General features: G+C 39.6%; 1 protein-coding gene across 8 annotated transcripts in view; it reads right to left on the reverse strand.

Annotated features, from left to right (window-relative positions):
* Window positions 1–7,958: 7,958 nt before the first annotated feature.
* HELQ (helicase, POLQ like) overlaps window positions 7,959–21,684 on the reverse strand; it is a 34,733-nt gene continuing 21,007 nt past the window's right edge. For 7 of the 8 annotated variants that reach the window (XM_077814978.1, XM_077814977.1, XM_077814976.1 and 4 more), the window contains 9 exons: window positions 21,068–21,209; window positions 20,543–20,647; window positions 19,692–19,914; window positions 17,672–17,829; window positions 14,885–14,983; window positions 14,109–14,282; window positions 13,498–13,611; window positions 10,254–10,388; window positions 7,959–8,172 (listed from right to left, as the gene is read on the reverse strand). In XM_077814978.1, coding sequence (XP_077671104.1) covers window positions 8,071–8,172; window positions 10,254–10,388; window positions 13,498–13,611; window positions 14,109–14,282; window positions 14,885–14,983; window positions 17,672–17,829; window positions 19,692–19,914; window positions 20,543–20,647; window positions 21,068–21,209 — 1,252 coding nt within the window. In that variant the 3' untranslated portion in view covers window positions 7,959–8,070. Of the gene's footprint in view, window positions 8,173–10,253; window positions 10,389–13,497; window positions 13,612–14,108; window positions 14,342–14,884; window positions 14,984–17,671; window positions 17,830–19,691; window positions 19,915–20,542; window positions 20,648–21,067; window positions 21,210–21,684 lie in introns of those variants that run through there. The other variant, XM_077814983.1, reaches the window with a different exon arrangement.

Raw genomic sequence — 21,684 nt, forward strand, 5'->3', positions numbered from 1 at the left:
AAGGATTCAGTGAAGTACAGGACAATTATTACAGCAAACACAAAAGTAAAGTCATTAGTACAGGTACAGAAGAGGCAACTACTGTATTTGAGTTTAGTTATGGCCTGTCAGTGTTTCTTTCCAGATCTACCCTTTGCCTTGCTGTGGAAGTGCTCACACAACTCTAAGCAGAGATTCTTTGTACTTTTGCCAGCATTGTTCTCTATATTTCCCTACCTCACCTAGTCACACTATTTACCTTCCAGCTTTTGAGCTGAGTGATTGTCGGATTGCACACTGAATCCAAACGTGGTGGACTTTGGCTATGCAAGTCCTAGACTCCATTGTATCTTTAGTAGCCCACAAAACCTTGATGCTGAAGATAAGCGAAAAGGCTGCCCGACCGGAGCACTAGGGCTCATTATAACAATTTACTGTACTTGTCATTTTCAACTCGCTTTGCAAACTTCTTAATGTTCAAAACTGGGAGACGGGTCTTAGGGCACTAGCCCATTTTTCTAGATGAAAAAAAGGAAGGCAGAGAGTATGTGATTTGCCCACGGTTACAGGCATCAATGTCAACCAGGATTAGACCTCTTGTGTGCCTTCATCCCAGTCCCATTCTCCGTTCTCCTCTTCTCATTTCCCCAGAGCAAGGGTGGCCAACCTGAGCCTGCGGAGGAGCCAGAATTTACCAATGTACATTGCCAAAGAGCCACAGTAATATGTCAGCAGCCCGCACATCAGCTCCTCCCCCTGCTCCCAGTGCCTCCTGCCCAGCGGCAGCCCCACTGATCATCTGTGTTCTGTGGCATGCCGGAGGCTGGGGGGGGGGGGGGGAGGGAGGGAGATGGGAAGCAAGGGCACTGCAGGCTCAGGGGAGGGGGTGGAGTGGGGGCAGGCCTAGGGCAGAGCCAGGGGTTGAGCAGTGAGCACCCCTTGGCACATTGGAAAGTTGGCACCTGTAGCTCCAACCCCAGAGTCAGTGACTATACAAGGAGCGGCAGGATGGCCACCCCTGCCCCAGAGGAACCCACAACTGTATGAGAGGTATTTAGTTTCTTGGAAGGGGTAATCATGATATTGCATAGTCTAAGCATTTCACGCTAGTGGTTGTGTGGCCATTACAAGCAACTCTATTTCTTAAAACTAGTGTGAGGTAAAGATAAAACAGTCTAGGAAATTAAATAGCACCAAGAGGAAGTGCAGACTTATCCAGGGAAACGAAGTGGACAATTCTGACCACAGCTAGTTCTGTTTCTTGTAAACTGAAAAAGTATCATGCAAAGCCAGAAAAACGCCTGTATATTAAGGAACTTAAAAGAGTGAAGATTTTCAACCCATGAAAGTCAGGAAATTCCAGTGACATTTCCCACACAGCATTAACTGAGTCACATTGAACTGTATTACAACATACTGCCCTATTTTACAGTTTAGTGGCTGGCTGTGTATTGTACTGTATTCCTGCACAGAAAGCTTTGGCAAGGTGAAACTCAGATTGTAGGCATAGCTCGGATTTATTAGGTCCCCCCCCCCCCCCCCAAACAAGAATTAGAAACCCAGAAAACAGTCAAGGTTGCACTTTTCAAAAGAGCCCCCCAAATTATCTTAAGACTGCCCCAGATGCCAGCTGGCCATCCTCCCTTCATCTACAGGGTATTGAACATGTGCACAACAAAACACTGGTTTTTTAACTAATTTAATTCACACATTGTCAACACCAAATAACCTTTACAAGTTGCATATGAATGTTCCAACTTCACAATTTGAGCATTCGGGGGTCTGTACATTTGAATGACAGATAATTGGCTGGCATATGTAATCAGAAGATCTGAAGATCCTTCAATACCTCATAGGACTGGGCCCTTAAAGAGCAGGGAATGACTAATCACACTGTTATTTGTCTGATCAAGAGGCAGAAGGACAGCGTGATCGACTGCAGGGGTTCCCAAACTTTTTACTCATGTGACCTACCAGCTGCATTTAATCTTTTATGGGGACCACTATTACATATGTACTGTGTGTATTTAACTACTATTTGCTATGTTTTAAATCCAGTAACTGTGCAATGGCAATACTGATTTTGTATTAACTTCGTAAAAACATTACAGTATTGGACACACTGCTCCCTCTGCCTGATGCCCACGCCCAGTGGAAGTGGGAGTGCAGGGTAAGGAGTGAGGTGACCCACACCTAGACCCTTCCCGCAACCCACCATTTGGGAAACAAGTGTAGCGGAAAGAGCACTGAACCAGGACTGGGAGACCTACGTTCTATTCCCAGTGCTGCCACTACCCTGCCATGTGAGCTTGGGCAGGTTATTTCATTTCTCTGTGCTTTGGTTTCCCTTACCACTCATTGTCTGTCTAGACTGTAAGCAATTGGAGTCCGGCATATCTTTTAATGCTTAGCACAATGGGTCCCAGACTTGGTAGGAAATATGTAGGTGCTGGTATAATGCAAAGTAAAAGCAGCATGGTCACTACATCGTTCTGGTTAAAGCATTGGAGTTTGCGTCATCACTGATGCTTCAGACTCCGAGATGGATAAGATCCTCTAACCACCAGCACAACATTCTATTTTTTTATTTTTAAAACACAGTTCTCCTCCAGCAGAAAGTACCAACTGACCTTCTGGCTTGCACAAAACACACACCAGCTGTGACCATGGAAGCCCACAACCAAAACATCCCTACGGTTGCAGTTTGCATAGCTATCTTCTACCCCGCAGCTCCCTCAGCCAGCCCTGCAAAATTCTACTTACCCACTCACTCAGGGTGAGTCAACGATCACGTGTAACAGCAGTGTCGGGGGGAGGGCTTGGGCCTAGGTTAGCCATCTTTCATGACAATTTTGCAAGGCTGATGTTTCTTTTTGAACCTTTTTTGTCCCACAATTTGTAGCTGAGCATCGAATGGGAGTTACTGCAGATTCAGCCCACAGGATTCTGTATGATAGAGTAAGAATAAAATGGAGAAGTGAAACAGACTTGGTGGTTTGTTTTCTATGCTCAGGCTGCAAACTTGAGTGGCCAGGGAAGGTCCTGGTGTAACCTTCTCCTTTCCCATCCCCACCCACTGAAATTTTGCAGCTATGCACTTTCTTAGGGACATGGTGAATTCTCCATTCTCCAAGTAAAAACGAGAGGTCTCTCTAAAAGATATGCTGTAGCTGAAACAGAGGTTATGCGCCTGATGCAGAAGTTAGTGGGTGAGCTGTGTTATGCAGGAGGTCAGACTAGATCATAACAACAGTCCCTTCTGGCCTTAAAATCCATTAATCTATTCTTGCCTGTCCATGATAGAGAGGACTTCTGGACCACACACCTAACTGGTGCAGTTTAGAACGTCTACCTCTATGAATACCAGAAGCAGTTAGGGGGTCAAAAGGGAGGAAACTCCCCCATTTTTCAAAAATTCAAGGAAGGAACTCTTATTTTAACTGTACTGACTGACCCAGATCTACTCATAATAATTATGGGTAGACAAAAAACCTACTCTCCTCAACGTCCAGCACCATGAGGTGCTCTCTGCTTATAGGAAACTTTTAAACCACCTAATCTAACCTATTTAGCTGAACCACTCTGCACGTAATACAGCTCAAAACTTCTGTATTAAATAGACAAATGGTGGTGATCCATTCTCCCTTCCATCCAAAAAGCTCTCTCACTACGTTGGAGACCAAGTTAAACATTTTTAATTAAAATGCTGCTGGAAAGGCCATTAAGCATGTTAGTGGCTCTAGCAAAGACTTAAGCATCTTGGAAAGCTGAACAATGACAAAATGTATGATTCTGAGTCTTGATTTTCACAGCCATATTTTGATTAAATGAGTGGTTTGGGTAATTTCCTTTGTTACAGAAAAATTCAACACAAGCTCAGAAACAGCTGAAATTCCAAAGAAAGGCAAATCTTTCCAAGCCTGATTCTAAACCAGCAAGCTGTTCTGGTCATGTACACACAGACAATTCCTGGCTAGACTTACCACATAGCCCCCTGAAACTAGCGGATTGAGTAAGACAATCCTTCACTTAACATGCTGCGTTTGCTTAAACCCAATTTCTCTCCTCCTTCTCTGATTTTTAAACTTTCTTCAGTGTTTATTTTATTCACAATTATGGACAAGAGAGGAACATTTACTGACACTATTCTTTGATTCCCCGTGTTTCACATGGCTTCGTAAAGAGAAGCTGCAGAAAAGTCATCAGAAGCCACAGGCTTGAAGAATAGCTACTTTTAAAAGCTTCCAATTAAAAATAAAGGCAACTTGTGATTTTAAAAATAATTCAGCTATTCATTGTGACGAATGAGTGGCGTTTGCAATACAGGGAAATGTAAGAGTAAAAAAACAGTAAGATCAAACAGGAAACATTTCATTGCTGTATAGGAAAGTTAGGTTTGTCATGCTGCCAAAGGGTATGACTTTGTTGCCATTCAGTGGAATGTAAATATTCTCCAAGGAATACACAACAACTGGCAACTGTAGATAATCTGGGACCATTACGCAGCTCGAGACATTGAAACATCAGAAGCAGAATAAAAACTAAATGGTCACCTTCTTACAAATCGAGTCACAAAAGGCAACACATTTAACTTGAAGTAGGTGGCTTATAGTCTAGGTGGAATCCATAGCTGACACAACACTTAAAAAAGGTAAAATTAAGGTTTACAATATGAGAGAATGGGCATGCACTAGAAATGCCTTCTCAGAACTAACTCACATGGAACTGGCTTACAAGGCCATAAAAAATACATCTCACTTATAGTGGCTGTGATCAAAACAGCAATTGAAGCCTGGACTCCCCTTTAGAAGTAGCTTTTGTATTAGACCAGTTTTACAGATGGATAAACTGAACTAAAAGGCTTCCCTGAAAATCCCAGTGGCAGCCAGTGGCAGAGCTGGGAATCCTGACTCCAGACCCCTGCTTTAGCCATAGGAACATGCTGAATCCCTTTTGTCATGTTCACATGGAAGACAGACCTGCCAGATCCTTTAAATGAAGGAAAAAATCCTTTTACTCTCCTCCAAAGTTTACGAAGCTTACGAAGTTCATCCTGGGGTGAACTTTTTGACAGCAAGATATACCATAATAGGCCATTTATCATCAGTGGGTAATGAACACCCCGTTTTACACCTTGAATTGACTGGCTTGTTTTAATCAAAGACAATAAAGTACAAGCTGGCTGTAAAGTAGTGTTCATTTCAACTGCTGACGTCTCAATCACTTCAGTTCTAAAGACAGCAAAGCAAAGGTCACATCAGAGAATGCCTGTGGGAAACAGGATCATCCATCTGGCACTGCCCAGCCTGCAGAAACAGCAGCAAAAATGACAAATGCCAACCTAAATTTCCCCCAGACTGGGATTTGAGGAATTAAATGCATTTGCTTGTTTCTAACACATATAACCCTTTGTTAGGTCTTTTGAGGAGACCTAGGTTTTGTGGCCTTTTGGGGACCCTTCACATAATCTCTACACCTACCATCATGATTAAACCCCATCTTCTCTGGTAGCAGCACTATCACACCATTTTGTACACCAGAAAACCAACAAAGCAGTGTGCACACAGGGGAGTAAGCGACCCAAATACCACCTGCTGTTAAAGACCCATTTCTCTGCTGTTTAGTTTCATCATGTAGGAAAGATCATATCAAATGTTTACAGTAAGAGTTTACAAATCAATAAAAATAGCCCTTAACAGATCATTAGATTACCATAATAAATGAATACTTCGCATAGCTTAGTTACTTATATAGGTTTTCCTAGAACATTAATTACAGTAGTGGAGTAGTGAGGCACCAGTGCTGAACCCCTAACAGTGGTCTATGAGCTCTCTCACTGTCCTTGTGAGTGTTATGAGAATCCAAACACTCCCATCCAGCCTTTTGCCCCTCAAGATTTGAGCAAAACCAGGAAGAGCCAAACAAACCTACCAACATTTAGATCCACCAGTCCTGACAAAGGCTGAAGACATGACTAAAAAGGTCCTCTATGAAGGTTATGTCTATTGTTCTCTGTTGGAGCTTTCTCCTGATGTACTTAGCCCTGTGATTCCCCCACCCCCCGCTCTTCACATTCTAGGGATTGTTTGAAATATTGATCATCATAAATGAAAACTCCAAACAAACAAATTAATTCTCTATTTGCAACTAGATTTTTTTTTCCATATTAGCCCTACTTTGGAGAGACCTCAGTGAGCAAGAACCATTTTCAGCAATCTCTTTACCAATAGAAAGCACTAGGGATTTCTACACTGGGCACAAGAGACAGCTCTGAATACTTAAGCTATTGTAAATATTACTTCAGCACTTTGGCAATGGCTAGGACTACATATTTATTATTTTTAAATTTAACTTGGCAATGTGTCCTGATGCATCCAAAAAAAGGCATTCTGCAAGGTAGTGAAATGTCTAGCAATGCTTCCTTTGTGTAAATGGAGCTTCCAGGAGTTGAGCTGTCTGTGGTATTTCTGAAGTGTGAAGCTTGAGTTCATGATCAAGCTTTAATAGGGAGTGTATAAAACTGAAGCAGCGCTGACTTAAGTACCTTATACAATAGCGGCAAAAAATACTTACCAGAGTTGTAGCACTAGCAACTTGGCTGGTTTAAATGAAGCCCTGCCACAGATACTTTATTCCATGGCTGATTTGGATTTCCTCCATTCAGCTGTCCAATAGTAAATAAAACTCAGTTGATAAACTATTAACAGCTTTGACCAGAACTGATCAGCCTCTCCCCACCTTCCGGGTTGGGAACACGTTCAAACAAATCAAGACATTACTAAATCTATTACAGTGTGCATTAAACACCCCCCTGATGCAACATAAAATCGTGTTCTATGGACTAAAGGATAGTATGTCCATCCAAGACCATCTACAGACCACAGACATGATTAATGCTGAGGGTGGAAGGGGTTAACAGTAGCAGTAAGGTAGAAGAAGAATGTATGTTGGGAAGTCTGTATGGAACAGGAAGTGCCAGCGGATTTTGCAGAGAAACTTTTTCGTTTTTAAAGTTATGCTTAAGCTTCACTCCGTGCTGAATACCACCCACAATGCTTTGTGATTTTGTCCATGGCTTCGGAATTGTTCTGAGCCTTGTGTATAATTTGTGTTGTCCAGTAAAAGCTATTATCTACCTTTCCAATACAGAGAAGTCTAACCTATAACAGCTGAACAGAAACAGCCATCTTAACTGACAGCTACCTCTTTGCCAGAGCCGTCTTGGTACAGATACCTTTTTATTAGCATCCTAATGAGTTTGTCTATGGAGTTGTGGGATGTTGATGCAGTTAGTGGAAAGTTAGACCCTTGCCTAAAACCTTTCACCTTCCAATTTCAAAATCACCTTAAAGATATTGATAGGTAAGTTCTGGAGAACCTTTATGTTAGTCTATGCAGAACACTGTATCTGCAGAGAATGGGATCTGCATTTAGCAACAACAGACTCTGGGGGAGATATTATAGAAACAATCAGAAAGGTTTCTAAACCTTCCCAGGCAAAGTATACGTCAGCACAGACAGTGTGAATTTGATGTTGACCTCATGACAGTTAGGTAGAAGTAGTGCTTAAATTAGGCAGTGTTTGTACAGGTACACAGCTTCTGAATCATGTAACTCCTACTTGAAAACAGACTGAATACATACCACAATTGTGAGGTAGTTTAGTCATACAGATAAATATCTACAAGGGGACTAATAATGGGAATAAACTAATTTTCACGTGTGTCTAAATTAAACGTTTACCCTTGGTCTCTAGTGATGGAAGGCTATTCACCGAACAGTCAACTAACATTCTACCCACAATTCCATGCAATTGGAACAAGGCTACCTGCATTTATAGAACTGTGTATCTAGTGCCACTTTTTGATTCTTCCTCCTCAGTTATTCAAGAGATCCAACAATCAGACCATTCAAATGACATCCAGAGTTACAAGAGCATTCTGATTTCAAAATTTACAAAAACTGAGGTATAAAAAAAGGGTGTTTTGAATATTTATTATGAGAACAGAAGCTTAAGTTACACATATGTACATTAAAAAGAATTAAAATAATTTTAAGAGCTGAAAATTCATTCCACTGCATCATGGTTTTTTATGGCAAAGTTGTTAGGGGGCCCTCAGATGTATCTGTAGGCACCTTCAACAGTTCTTCAACCTCTTCTTGTAGAGCCTCAGCTTTTTCCCTCAGCAGCATCTGCAGCCACAAATTAAATGATTAGGAGACAGTTCACAAACAGATGCCAGTGCAATTAGCAGTAAGATGAAACAGACCTCGTCATTCAAACACAAACTAAGAAGAAGAAATTAGGTTATTAGGAACAAAATTACTATAATATTGACTCAAGAATTGCAAGTCACTAGGAGGATTTTCACATTTAATATATCAATATGGCTTTACTGCTCGCAGAAATCTTCTTTATATAAGCCTATCCATCCTACTTCAGTTTAAGCTTGATATGTCAAATCTAGAAGACTAGAACAAAAATGTCACAGAATGTACAGATCACAATTTTTATTCTGCAGTTCTAAGAAATGAGCATAATTTCTTCTTGTTCTATTAATACAGTTATATAAACAGCCAAATTTAGGCCATTTAAACATTACAGTTTCACAAGGTTTTAAAGTGTTTTTGTTAAGACCATTTCCAACAATAGCCACACTTTTTAAATTGTAAAAACAAACTCTGAAAGGAAGTTAACATTAATATGTTGACCACAAAAGTAAAAACAGCAGATGATGATTTCCTTGCATTAAGCAACAGTTGTATGTCTAATATTAAAACCATAAACATATTATGGAGAATCACAGTAACTCATGAATGTTTTGTGGCATCGCAGTTAGTTTGTTCTTCAGATTTCACAAGTGTCTAAGAATCTAGTGGTAATAATATAACATTATCCAGTGTGATGTATTGTTCTTATTTCTTGGGGCTGTACTTGGAGTCCCTGGCATAAACATATCTTGGAGAGAAATGCCCGATGCAAGCTAAACTGATATAAGCAGTTTTAAATCAGCATGAGTGTCCACAGTAGAACTTTGTTAAATTGGTGCTAAAACTGTGTAAACCAGCCCTAATTTATACTGATTCTAAGGTCTTCCCTCATATTATAAACTGCTGCTGTTTCACAAGGCTCAATAAATGACTTCCCTCTGCGGACTTGGTTGTAAAAGTAGAACTACTTCCAGTCATTCTGACATTGTTGATGCTTCAACACAAACAAGGACACAAACTAACTGTGTGAGGGAAAAATTCTGTTGACTAGGAAGAAAAAGCAAATGCTGCTTGTAATTTTTGCTCTGAGATTAGCCATATTTATTATGATTTCTGTTCTCTGTATATTTATCTGTATAACATCCACCATGCTTTACAGACTGATACAAAGCCAAGGTCTTTGCCCGAAGGAGCATGTGTTCTAAACAGATGACAAACAAAGTAAAGAGAGGAATAGGGAGGTAGTATGACTAAAAGCAATGTGACGACCACCAGTGTGAAGTTAAGCACAGATCTTGTTAGTTCCACAATTTGTGAATAGATTTTTCATGCACATCTTCTATAGTAAGTTGGCAATTTTTTAGGAGGTTGGGGTGAGCGGGCAGGCTATAATTTATAGACCGAAGAAATCTATTCTCCCAGCCATGAGCACCACTACAATTTCTAGATGTTAAATTCTGCGGCACTAAACTGCCTCACCAGAGCGGTGCATGTGCAATTGTGATTACTGCATGGGACTAGAAGTCAGGTCACTGATTCCCTGCATGACTCTGGCAAGTCATGCAACTTCTTTGCCTCAGTTTTTCCACTGGTAAAATGAGAATAATACTCCTCCTTCGCCAGCTTGTAAAATCCTTTTAGATCACTGGATGGAAATAATACTTTGCACCTGCATAGCACTTAGCTGCTGTTGAGGCAAAATGGTCAGCAAGGGTCTCCCTCATTCCTTTTATAGCAATATGAAGGAAATACTCTTAGCCTCCCCACAGTGGTATGATTAGGGATCTATTACAGAAAAGCGTCATCTTGAATGAAAATTACAGGCAAAGAGGTTTTATATATTACACACACACCCACCCCTGCTTAATACATGGGAGATTTAAGTGGGAAACTCCCACTAGTAAATTTTGCATGTTGATCCTAGCTAGTCAAAAATTACCTAAATCAATCTATTGGGGAAAGATTACTAAATGGAAAAATATTTAGTTAACTCAAAGTTTTCACCCAGAGTTCCATGTTTGCCAATATCCCTTTGACAGCTCAAATAGTCAAGTTTTGCTCACCTTTGCGGATGAAACTATTTGTCTGGCTTGACGTCGTGACAAATGCTCTATCATCTTCACCAGTGTTTCTGGATCTGCATTAGCTAGGTGTGCTAGAGTTTTGTATCCTGAATCATACAGCTGTTTTGCTCGAGACTGCAGGCCAAAAATAAAGCAATGTTAGAAATTAGATTAGTAAATAAGAAGTGCAAGGAACTTGTCAGTAAGTCCAAATCTCTGTTCTGACCTCATAGTTCATTCATATATCAGCTAATTTCTGATTACTTCAAATGGCAGAGTGATACTGTATGCATATGAAGTCCAGTCACTGTTACAAAAGTTTACTTAATAATTAAATTTGTTCCTGAAAAGCCATTATTTCCTCTCTACATTCTTGTTCAGCTATTAGTAACCTTTCTGCCTCTTCCACATTATTTCCTCTCAAGAAATGGATCGGTATAGACCTGTCTTTCCTCTTATTGTCATCTCTCTCTCAGCACTCGTCCTCTATTTGAGCTGAGCACATTTGAAAAATCTGGTCACTTCATTTAGGTGCCTGAATGGAAGCAGCTGAGTGCTGAGTTCTTTTGAAAATCTGATTTTTGAACCTCTGAGGACTGTCACTGCCATGAAATCAGATGATTAATAGCCACACAGCCTCAGACAATAAGCTCAGAACAGAAAAGGTATTTTAATTTTATAGCACACAAAATGTTTTATTTTTCTTCCAACATCTGAGTAATACCACCCTTGTTTATTTTTGTATTGGGTGCAAAGCTGTGACTATGGACTCTCATATAATGAATGGAGAGGTATAGTACTTAAGGAATAGGATTATTATTTTTATTATTATTTGTTTGGTTTCCTTTTCTCAGGCATTTTATTAGAGCTCATAATGTTATGATGAAAAGAAACAAAAGCAGCCAAAAAAAGAGACACTTATGAGAAAGATCTTTGTTGCAAAATTAGTTGTGCTAGGTCTTACACAGTTTAAATGAAAACCATCTCCAATCTGACCATGGATGTTATGTTTTTCATACAAAACAAGGTTAACAAAGATTGTTCTATAACTTAAGATATACAAACAGCTGAACTTTAATGCACAAATGCTATCCTCAGGCTTCACTGAACTGCCTTCCAGCTTTTTTTTCCTTCTCTTGCTTAGTTCCATGAATTTTCTTCTATTTATTTGGTTCTAGCTGCTTAAAATTTTCCTCTCGATAAAGAAACCAGCCTTAAAAGATCTAGAGACTTTACAATGTCTTCTAGAGCAGCCATGGACTAGAAACGTTTAGCCATAGGATAACAGGGCAGTGGTTTGCTGACTTCGTAGAAGAGTAGCTTGGTAGCTACCTGTAACTACCTTCCATGTAGAAAAGACTGCATTGTACAGTTGTTTTATGTGCTTGATAATGATAGTTTATTTGGGTGGTCCAGAGTACCTCCAGGATAGTGAGTTCAGTCCTACAGGAGCTGTTTTATTTCATTAATTTGAAAATATTTTAGAGAATGGGTACAGACTGCAATGTTTGTCTATCAAGCGCTTATGTGTAACATTGGTTTTAGTAGTGTTTCATTCACAAAATTCTGTAGGAGTCCGGCCTGCATAGCATTGTTGGCCACACACCACATTCAACACCTTTGAAATCAGTTTTGATACCAGTAAGGACACATCTTGGGCAGCAGCCACTAGAAGGCAGCAGTCATATTTTACGCTGACAGCTGTAAAACAAAACTTTGAAAGAACTGTACAGTTCTACTCTACTTCCCTCTGCAGATGACTCCATTTAAAGAGCAACTGAAGAGGTAAACAGACCCTGTTTCCCCTTTGCATCAAGTTCAGAAACTTTTACAGAGAAAGGGTTGTCCAGCAGAGGGAAACTGATTAGGCTACTAGCTAGTTTCCCTTCCTGGCGAAAAGCACTACTACTGCTGAACCTGATAACGGTAGCAGCATTTGTCCACAATATGGTCTAAGTGTGGAGTCATTTAACTTTGAAATGAGATCAGAGAATGCACATGAAATAGCACTGAGGGCAGTATTTACTAAACAGATTCATTTGATATTTGAACAGCCTCCTTCAGATTAGAGACCAACATAATTCCCTCCTCAAAATGTGGGCTTCATCAGAAAAGTCACTGTAAAAAAAGTGGTAGCTTCCAACTCAAAATAGGTGCACAAAGTAGACTCTCTCTTGACTAGAGTGATGAATTAAATTACTATACCATTTTTTACTCCTATTAATTCCGCAGAGCCACCAGTAGAACAAAAGAGCACATAAGATTCTATTTCAGCTTGAGCATCAGCAGAATTGGTAACCAGTGTACTATTGTGACATTTTTATTGTTGCTGTTGTAGCAGCCAGAAGGAAAAAGCAACCTGAATGCAAAATTTGAGTTTGAGCTTGCAGTTTTTACAGGGAAACAGTTTGTTGATAATTTGTACAGTCAATTGCTTGACCACACTTTGGTTTATTATGAAACATATTCAAGAGACCATATAACCAGTATCAGTCAGATTTACTGCTATAAGCAAATAATAATATAGTACAGGGAAAAGGTTCAATACAGTACCAGTCTGTGGGAAGCCATCTTGAGCAGCATTATAAAAAGGGATTGTGTAGATCAACTGAAACTAGACTTAACCAATCAGCTTTCTACTTTGTTTTTCTGGTACCATGGCATACCCCTTATCTCTTTATTCTGCACACATGGATTACAGGTACCCAGGGCATGAAGACACCTTCTAAGTTTGTACTAGGGTACCACGTTCACATGCCTCGATCCTGACAGTTTCTCTACCTACTTAAGCCAAAGCTTACTTCAGCAAATGCAAGATGTTATGGGATACTTAGGGTGAAAAGTATTATAGTAAAGGTATAGTCCATTTTAGGCTATATAATTGCAATTATGTTTGTGCTTAATGTATGAAAATATGTATCTGGCACAGACAATATATATTATTAATATGGGATATATATGTAGCCGGCATATATTGGTCAACACTTTTTACTTATAAACTGAACAGGTGAATTATGAAAACCACTGAAACACAAAGATGGCCCTCCACATTTAACAGAATAATTTTCTTTTCATCGTAGAACTTGCACCCCAGAAAGATTTAACAAGATTTTAGCAAAATGCTAGATTCTTTATAAAAATGTTTTTTTGGCTTCTTCCACAGGCACTTGGGGACATCATGGTTGAGGTTAGTATAAAAGCTTGGATTTACCATTATCCGGACTCCCAAAGTGGGTACACTAACCTCTAAAACCCCTGCCACCTCCATAAGAGGGATGAGTTCTGCCTTAACACAATAAGTCAGTCGCTTCGTGAGTTCTGTCAGCAGGGCTTTATAAACCCAAAATTCCTCCAACTCCTGCAGAAACAAAAGGATATTAAAGTCTGTAAAGTAATGTTACAAGTCTAGTTAAATTCCTGTACTCTGGGCTAGTATTCTGGTTGGAGCATTGCCAAGGCAGCATATGTGTCGCCTTGGAAGAGGGATTATACCATTCGTAGTAATCCTTCTGGCCAGTTCCAAGAGTTGAGTCCAGCATTCCTCAGCTAGTCACCCCAAAGTTGGGCCCTTTTGAAGGATGAGGCAATACTTTAGGGATTAGATGTTCTTTGGAAGTCATTTTGGATTTTCTGAATTTGGAAAGCTGAAGTAGCAGTTGAAGCTGCCAATGCAGCCATGTTTCCAAGAAGTCACCATACGATTAGATGACCTCTAAAAGGTGACACCATTTTAATGTACAGTAATAAGTTCTAAAACTCTACAGCAAAAAGTCACCCTTTTCCTCAGACCCTGATGAATACATTTTTATACTTTACATCATGTAAAAGCAAAAATGTCCATTTAAAATATATTACCTCAGAGAAGTGCAGCACACAGGAGGAGAATGAGGCAGCAGAGTTCAGGAGATTTTGCACATATCCTCGAGACATGTTAAATTTTTCTGAAACGTTCCATATGTTGGTCTCTTTCAGGAGGGCATAAAGAACAAAGGACAGGTACAGCCTATTTACGACACCGTTGTCCACATCCTGGGAAGACAGGTGCACATGTTCAGTTAGAACTGTGAGCGAGGGTCCAATAGATAAAACTGAAAGAATATCAGAGAACTCTACATTACTAGGGGAACAGACTATCACCAGAATAGGGCTTTTCCATCTCTAAACCTCTCTAATCCTATGAAACAGACAGATGTAGTAGTGTTGCATTCAAGAATTTGTGAAGTAAGGGAAGAAATAATGGGAAGCATTTTGGTGAAAACAAAGATTAGTTCAGCCTACTCTGACTCTGTACACCTCAATCTGATTTCTGTTTCTGAAAACTACAATAATTAAGCTGTGTGTTTGCCATGGCTAGCATGAGAGTCCTGGATCCTACCGTTTCCATGGCTATACAATAGAATGCACTTTAATAACTTCATACGAGAAAAAATAATTAACAGGGCATCATTAACTTGAAAAATCATATTTCTGTCTGAAAACTATGCATTTCCTAGCTACAAGTCACCCCTAAAATTACCATAACTGTGACATTAGAGAACCCTCAATTATTAGCTGCACTATGAAAAACAATTCAATTGACAAGATTACAATTCTACTGTTTTGTCTTTAAATAAAAATAATTTTCAGCCTACCTTTTTGATGGCTTGTCCAGAAGCCTTTTTCGTAATAAAACTTTCAGGGACTCCCACAATAGCTGCTACTTTCTGTTCTACTGAATTTAGCTGGCTGAACTAAAAAGTAAAATTAAAAAACCAACACTGCAGCTCAACACACTTTCTATATTAATCAAATGCAAAATACCTTTAAAATATTATATCTTGTAACTCCAATAAAGATATAACAGTTAAAAGAGAACTTCAAATACATAACATTTTATCCCTTTAAAAATGTCATAAATATATACATTAATACAGATGAACCCCATCTCCCCTTCTGCAACACACCTGCATGTGTACAAAACACACAGACACGGAATCACTTCCCCCTTATCTGTAGTATAGCTATTTAAGTGGGCACAAGCATCGTTACATGATAGTTTTTGAGCTGCAATATCTGTAATTTTGTTTATTTGTTTATCACTGGAGATATGCAAGAAGGCAGTGAAAATTTGAGAGAACTCATGTTCAAGCTGACCACTATCAAATTCTAAAACTTTTTAAGCATATAAAAAAAGTTTTCCTTGAATTTTAGTATCTTTGCGTATAGTTTTGATAAAATATATGAGCAATACTAAGCAGAACACCAAAAAAGCCAATTTAAATTAAGTGCTTATCAGATGTCTGGCTCTGTAATCATTCACAGAAGCAAGCTATGGAAAATTTTTGTGTTACTGGAAGTCAGCGACTATTTTCCCTTTTTGCCAGGATAAGCGTTGCCGCGCAGAGGTCTTTGGAATGCTTTATTTTACTTTTCCCCTATGTTTAGTACTTTTTATGAAGGATGCTCAAGAAATAAAATGTATTTTTTATAATATGAACAGAGTACAAAATGATCTCTTAGTCTTTTATTAACCACTTCAGCATCAACCAATTTATTTGGTTTTACCCAGAACTCAGTAGTTTCCTTGGCTACACTTTGAACTGCCTCTGACTTCAGACTTTCCAGTTGTATCTTGGCTTTCACATCAGAATGGGATTTATACAAAGCAAACCATAAGCTTTAGGGATTTTAATGTTATCATGGGCATATTACACTTTACGATCACTGTCTAAGGGTATGTCTACACTGCAGCTGGGAGTATACTTCCCAGCACAGGCAGACAGACACACACATACTAGCTCTGCTTGATCTAGAGCACTAAAAATAGCAGCGTTGCTGGGGTAGCACAGGCAGGATCTCAGGCTAGTTGCCTGTGTACAATTACGTCCGGACCCCCCACCTACCTACTCCGATGGCTAGCCTGAGCCACTGCCTGTGCCACCTTGGCCACAGTGCTATTTTTAGCGTGCTAGGGTGAGTGGATGTAGCTCACCCATCTAGTCGTGCTCGGAAGCACACCCCAGCTGCAGTGCAGACATACACTGAGAGAGGCTTTACAGTTCAGAGATCAAGCCAGACCCAGGTACAGCTAGAAATCGTAAGATGCCAAACTACATCTTAAAACTACTTAAAACAAAACTACTGTTTTGTGCTGTGTTAAGAAGCAGCTCTGTTATATATCTCAATTCTCCTGGCGAAGAGCTCATTGGATTACACAGTTCTAATGAGTGAAATAATAAACTGATTTAGCATATAATTACATTTGAGTTTTAATGCTACAGTACTGGTTACAGTTACATTTTGAATCAATATGATTGTTTCCCTTAGTTTCTCTATAATAAATGTTCATGGTATATTAGCTTGTCCCTTTTCTTTAACTTATTAATTTTAGCTGCTAGGTGGCTAGTAGTTCAAAAGGTTTACTCCTGGGGGAATTCTGTGCCACTGCGCAATGCAGAATTTTGCAAAAATTAATGTTGGGCATGCAGAATTTCCTTTTTCCCCCTACAGAAATGGGTGGCAGAGATGTTGGCCACCACCACAGGCCGCAGGACCCAGCAGAGCCCAGATCACAAATAGAAGACAAGGTCAAGGGGAGGGGGAGGGAACTGGAGAGTTCCCAGCAGTTGTAGTTCCCAGCACGCCCTGAAGGAAGGAGGCGGCGGCGCACTGGGAACTCCGTGCAAGCCCGGGACCGAGCGTCAGGTTGTTTTTCCCTCTGGATCCCTGTGCTCAGACCCTACCCACCTAGAGAATAGCTGGGCTCTGGGGGGGTAGAGGGTGTGAGTGTCTGGGATGGTGGGGGGAAGGAGGGCCCACAGCTTGCCTCTGGGGTGGTAGAAGGTGTGAGTGTCTGCCCCAAGGTGTACCCACAGCTGGACCCTGGGTGGGAGAAGAGGAGAGTGTCAGGGGAGGGGGAGGAAGAGAGGGAGTAGAGGGTGTGAGTATCTGGGATGAGAGGGGGGGCACTGCTAGGCTTTGGGGGGGGGTAGAAAGTGAGAGAGTCTGGGCCAGGGACCTCAGCTGGGCTCTGGGAGGGAAAGAAGTGTGAGTTTCTGACCCCCCTTGCTGGGCTCTGGAGGGAGATGGGGGCAGAGAAGTAGGAACTGGGTTGTTGTAGGTGTTTCTTTAATTCTCTACTCCTGGAAGAATTTTTGTGTGTGTCTGTATTGTTACAAACATGCTTGCTGACAAGTAATTTGAAATATATTACCAAAATAATTGAAACTGGTGTGATTAGAGAGTGTTATTTTGACAAATACAATTTGCAAAATTTTAAAGTATTGTGCACAAAATTAATTTTTTTGGCGCAGAATTCCCCCAGGAGTAAAGGGTTACAATCCCAAGTGAACTGATAACAGAGGAAACAGCTATATAACCCAACCTATATTTTTCTGTGCAGGACAGCACTTGCTGTATGGGTGGAAGCCGTGTCTTACCTGTCTAAAATAGATCATCCAGTCTGGTCTGCAGTGATCAGTCATGTCATATGGAGTTGTCAGATAGAGAAGGTGAAGGCAGCTCTCAAGAACCAACCCCTCAAGACCTTTCTTCAAGTCTCTGTAGAGAGCATCACAATAGGCCAAGTCTATAGAGCCTAAAATGAATTAGTATAAAGATACCAGTTTATATAACAGCGAGAGTTAAGTATAATATACTGTATCATATGTAATTCTCCCTCTGTTCTTTCTTTAGGGACCTTTAATAAAGCCCCTATTTCAGTAACCAGCAGGGTGCCAAGGACTCCCAAGTCTAATTTGTTAAGTCAAAAAGAAATGTATTTTACTACCCCAAAATTGCAATACTGCATGTGGATGACACCCTGGAGAGTGTTACTACAACAAAGGCCAAATATACTTAGAACTCATTTGTATAACAGAAAAAGCAGTTAAAATGAAGGAAGACACTTGCTCTCTATTTTTAATGGGGGGATATTTGAATATTAGAACTCAGTAGTCAAGACAGGAACATAGGAACTGCCATACTGGATTCGATCAGTGGTCCTTCTAGTTCAGTACCAGACGCTTCAGAAAAAGGTGCAAGAAGGTAGACAAATGTGGGCTAATCAGTCTCCCTCATTATATGACATCCTGACATCAACAATTAGAGATTGGCTTAAAATCCCGAAGCATGAGATTTAACATAACTTCCACACTTTTTATTATTGACTATAGCAAGTCTTGAAATTCTTGATATCCATATAAATGTCCAATCCCTTTTTGAATCTTGCTAAATTTTTGGCCTCAACAATTTCCTGTAGCAACAAGTTCTACAGTCTAATTACATGTTGTGTGAAAAAATATCTATCAGTTTTCAGCTTCCCATTTTTAATTTCATTTAATGCCCCTGTGCTCTTGCGTTCTGAGAGAAATCCCTGATCTAAAGTCTCAAAAATTGCATACGCTTACATTATGTCCCCTCTTTTTCATTTATTTTCTACGGTAAACAATCCCAATCTTTTCACTCTCTCTTAATAGGAGTTTCTCCTTTCCCTTGATTATTCTTATTACCACTCTGAACTCTCTCTCATTTAGCAGTATACTTCTTGAGATGGGGAAACGTGCATTGCACACAGTATTCCTGATGGAAGCCACACACTGATTTATACGAAGGCATTATAATATTGTCCACCACATTCCTCATTAATCCTAACATCATTCATTTTTTTGATCAGTAGCTACACACCAAGCAGATATCTTAATCTTCACTGAGCTGTCTACAATGATGCCAAGTCCCTTTCCTGAGTTGATAGAATTGATTTAGAAATCTGAAAAGGTGCACAAGTAATTTACACTTCCCCTGACAATGGGCACTACTTTGCATTTATACACCCTATGTTTGTCATACTATTTCCCAATCACCTAGCTTATTTAGGGTTCTTTGAAGTTTCTCAAAACCTCTCTGGTCCTGATTAATCTAAACCACTTTGTGTCATTTGTAAAACTTGCTACTTCACTACTCACCCCCCTTACCATATGCTTAATTAATATATTAAACAAACATGGCACCTACTTCAGAACCCGAGACACCTTGCTGTTAACTTTTTGCCAAGGTGAAAATTGACCATGTAATCCTACTCTTTGCTTTCCTGTCCTCCTACCCACTTTTTGAGCCATGATAATTCTTTGCCTCTCGTCTCATGACTACATAGCTTCTTTAGCAGCCTTTTGTGCAGGACCTTTTTGAAGTCTAAATAGTTTATGCTCACCACTTTTTCTTTGTCTACTACTTTACTGACAGGTTCAAAGAATTGTGAGACATGATTTTCCTTTAACCAACAGTGCTGGTTACACTCTATTATATCATGATCTTCCAGGTGTTATTTTGATTTTAAATTATTGTTTCAGAAAGGAGGTAAGAGGTTGGATGAAAGTTTTAAGTGAGTGTGAAGAAAAAAAGGCCAGATTTTAAATGTTATTGTGAAAAAAAGTACCATGAAAATGAAGAAAACTCTCTCACCTTTGTAGGTAGCTTGACCCAACTGTGTGATCTCTAGATTACTTTGGGATTTTTGTTCCTTTTCGCAGGTCATTTTTCTTTTTAGTAGTCCTTTTTCTATCAGACATCCCAGTGCTTCTCGAGTTATATCCGAGAGGCTCTTTTCTTCAGACAGAAACTGTTGCTGAACACCAAACAGTGTGCCACACATAAAGTGGTAGATCTCTTCAGGGTTTCTTGCAATCTATAACATTTTAGTATGTGATTATTTAAACATAATGTTGCAATCTGAATATTGCTACGCATAGCATGAGAGATAAGTGCCAACCAACAATCTTTGTCTAAGTGAAAACATTATGCTTACTACTGAAGACATAGGGCAACACTTAATTTTATGTTGCTACAGAACTGTGTGATACCTCCAAGTTATACTACAGACATTCTGGCTGTAAGAGATCTGATTTAACACTACATGCCACTCTGCTCTAACATTCCAGCTTTTAGTGTATCACTTTTTGGGGCGGGTGGGGGGGCTCTTTAAGGAGTGAGTAATACTAGAACATGTTTAAAACCAATGCAGAAATAGAGCAGAAGCCACTTGGGACTTGTCTAAATTAGGAAATTTTATCATCATGTTTCAACATGATTTAACAACTGAATTAGCTAACACAATGATGACCTCATCATCATTTGTGTAGACAAGGGCAAGCTATGCTCAGCGCTGTGCAAGCTAGTCATGGTTAAACTCAAGGCCTTAGTGAATACTAATGTAACTGATCTCCATCTTAGTGAAATGTACAGTTATTCTGTATCCACACTCCTAATATCAAAATGCATCTCTTTAGTTGCTCACAAAAGAATTAAATTGTTACCTTTAATCCAACCAAAGACAGGAGCAGGCTTTGGATTCCCTTAGTGAATTCAAGAAAGAGGTTGCTGTAACAGTTCTCCAAAGGACTGTTTACTAAATTCTGAATCTAAAAAACAAAACAATGGTTATTTACACTTTGCATTCATAAACTCTCCACAGGTGAAAATATTCCATTTTCAACAAATATCTTGAAGGTTTTTTTAAAAATCAAACTAGTAAATAAGAAAATTGCTGGAGATGTCCAAGTTTTAGGATTGACCTCTGGAGATAAACTCTTATGTGAGACACTACATATGCTGCAGAGAAACAACTGGTCTCCAAAGAGATTGGAAAAGGGCTCTGGCTGCCCTCATGATTGCAGAAAAGGGTCCCACAAAAATAATTATTACAAGGAGAGTCAAATAGTTACACAAGAAAAAGACTGCTGCTTTCAAATGAAGAGTTGGGGGCAAACAATTCAAATCCTCTTCTCCCCACATCAACTTCTTCTGATGACTCAAGCTATCACATTTTTTGAGTAAGTTACCAGATGTTTGTCTTTTTCTTGCACTATAAGAATACTTTCACCAGCACTGTCAATGCCAGCTCGACCAGCTCTGCCAATCATCTGCTTATACTGGTTTTTCTTCAGGAACTCTGTAGCAACATAGGGAGCTCTTAAAATAACCCTAAGAAAAAAGAAGAGACTTTGAAAAAGCTACGTTTTGTAGTAAGAGTACAAAAACATCAGTAAAGTTATATTAAACACAAAGCCCTCCCCAAGAGAAAAGTTTTTATTTGCCTCATGATGCAAGTCTCATTGTTAATGAGAATTGTGCATGCCTGTCAAATACAAAACATACCCCAACAGGTCTATTTGAAAATCAAGAGCAATACTGAGCACATGGAAAGAATCTTTGATAAAATATGAACAAGTGCCAAACTGAATTTTGTATCTATCTTATGGACTGTATCAGCTCCAATCACCATAGTAGTATCTAAGCACCTTATTAGTATTAAAAAAAAAAAACACACAAAAACCCCAAATAAGCAACTATGCCAGCCTGCATTGCTCAGTCGTTAAATTTTCAAACAAAAACCTTCATGCTTTCTCCCAGGCTGCCCTTCACTCTGGAGGAGCTCCCCATAAACGTTCGCAAAACT

The sequence above is a fragment of the Eretmochelys imbricata genome, chromosome 4 (assembly GCF_965152235.1).
Source record: "Eretmochelys imbricata isolate rEreImb1 chromosome 4, rEreImb1.hap1, whole genome shotgun sequence".
NCBI lineage: Eukaryota > Metazoa > Chordata > Testudines > Cheloniidae > Eretmochelys > Eretmochelys imbricata.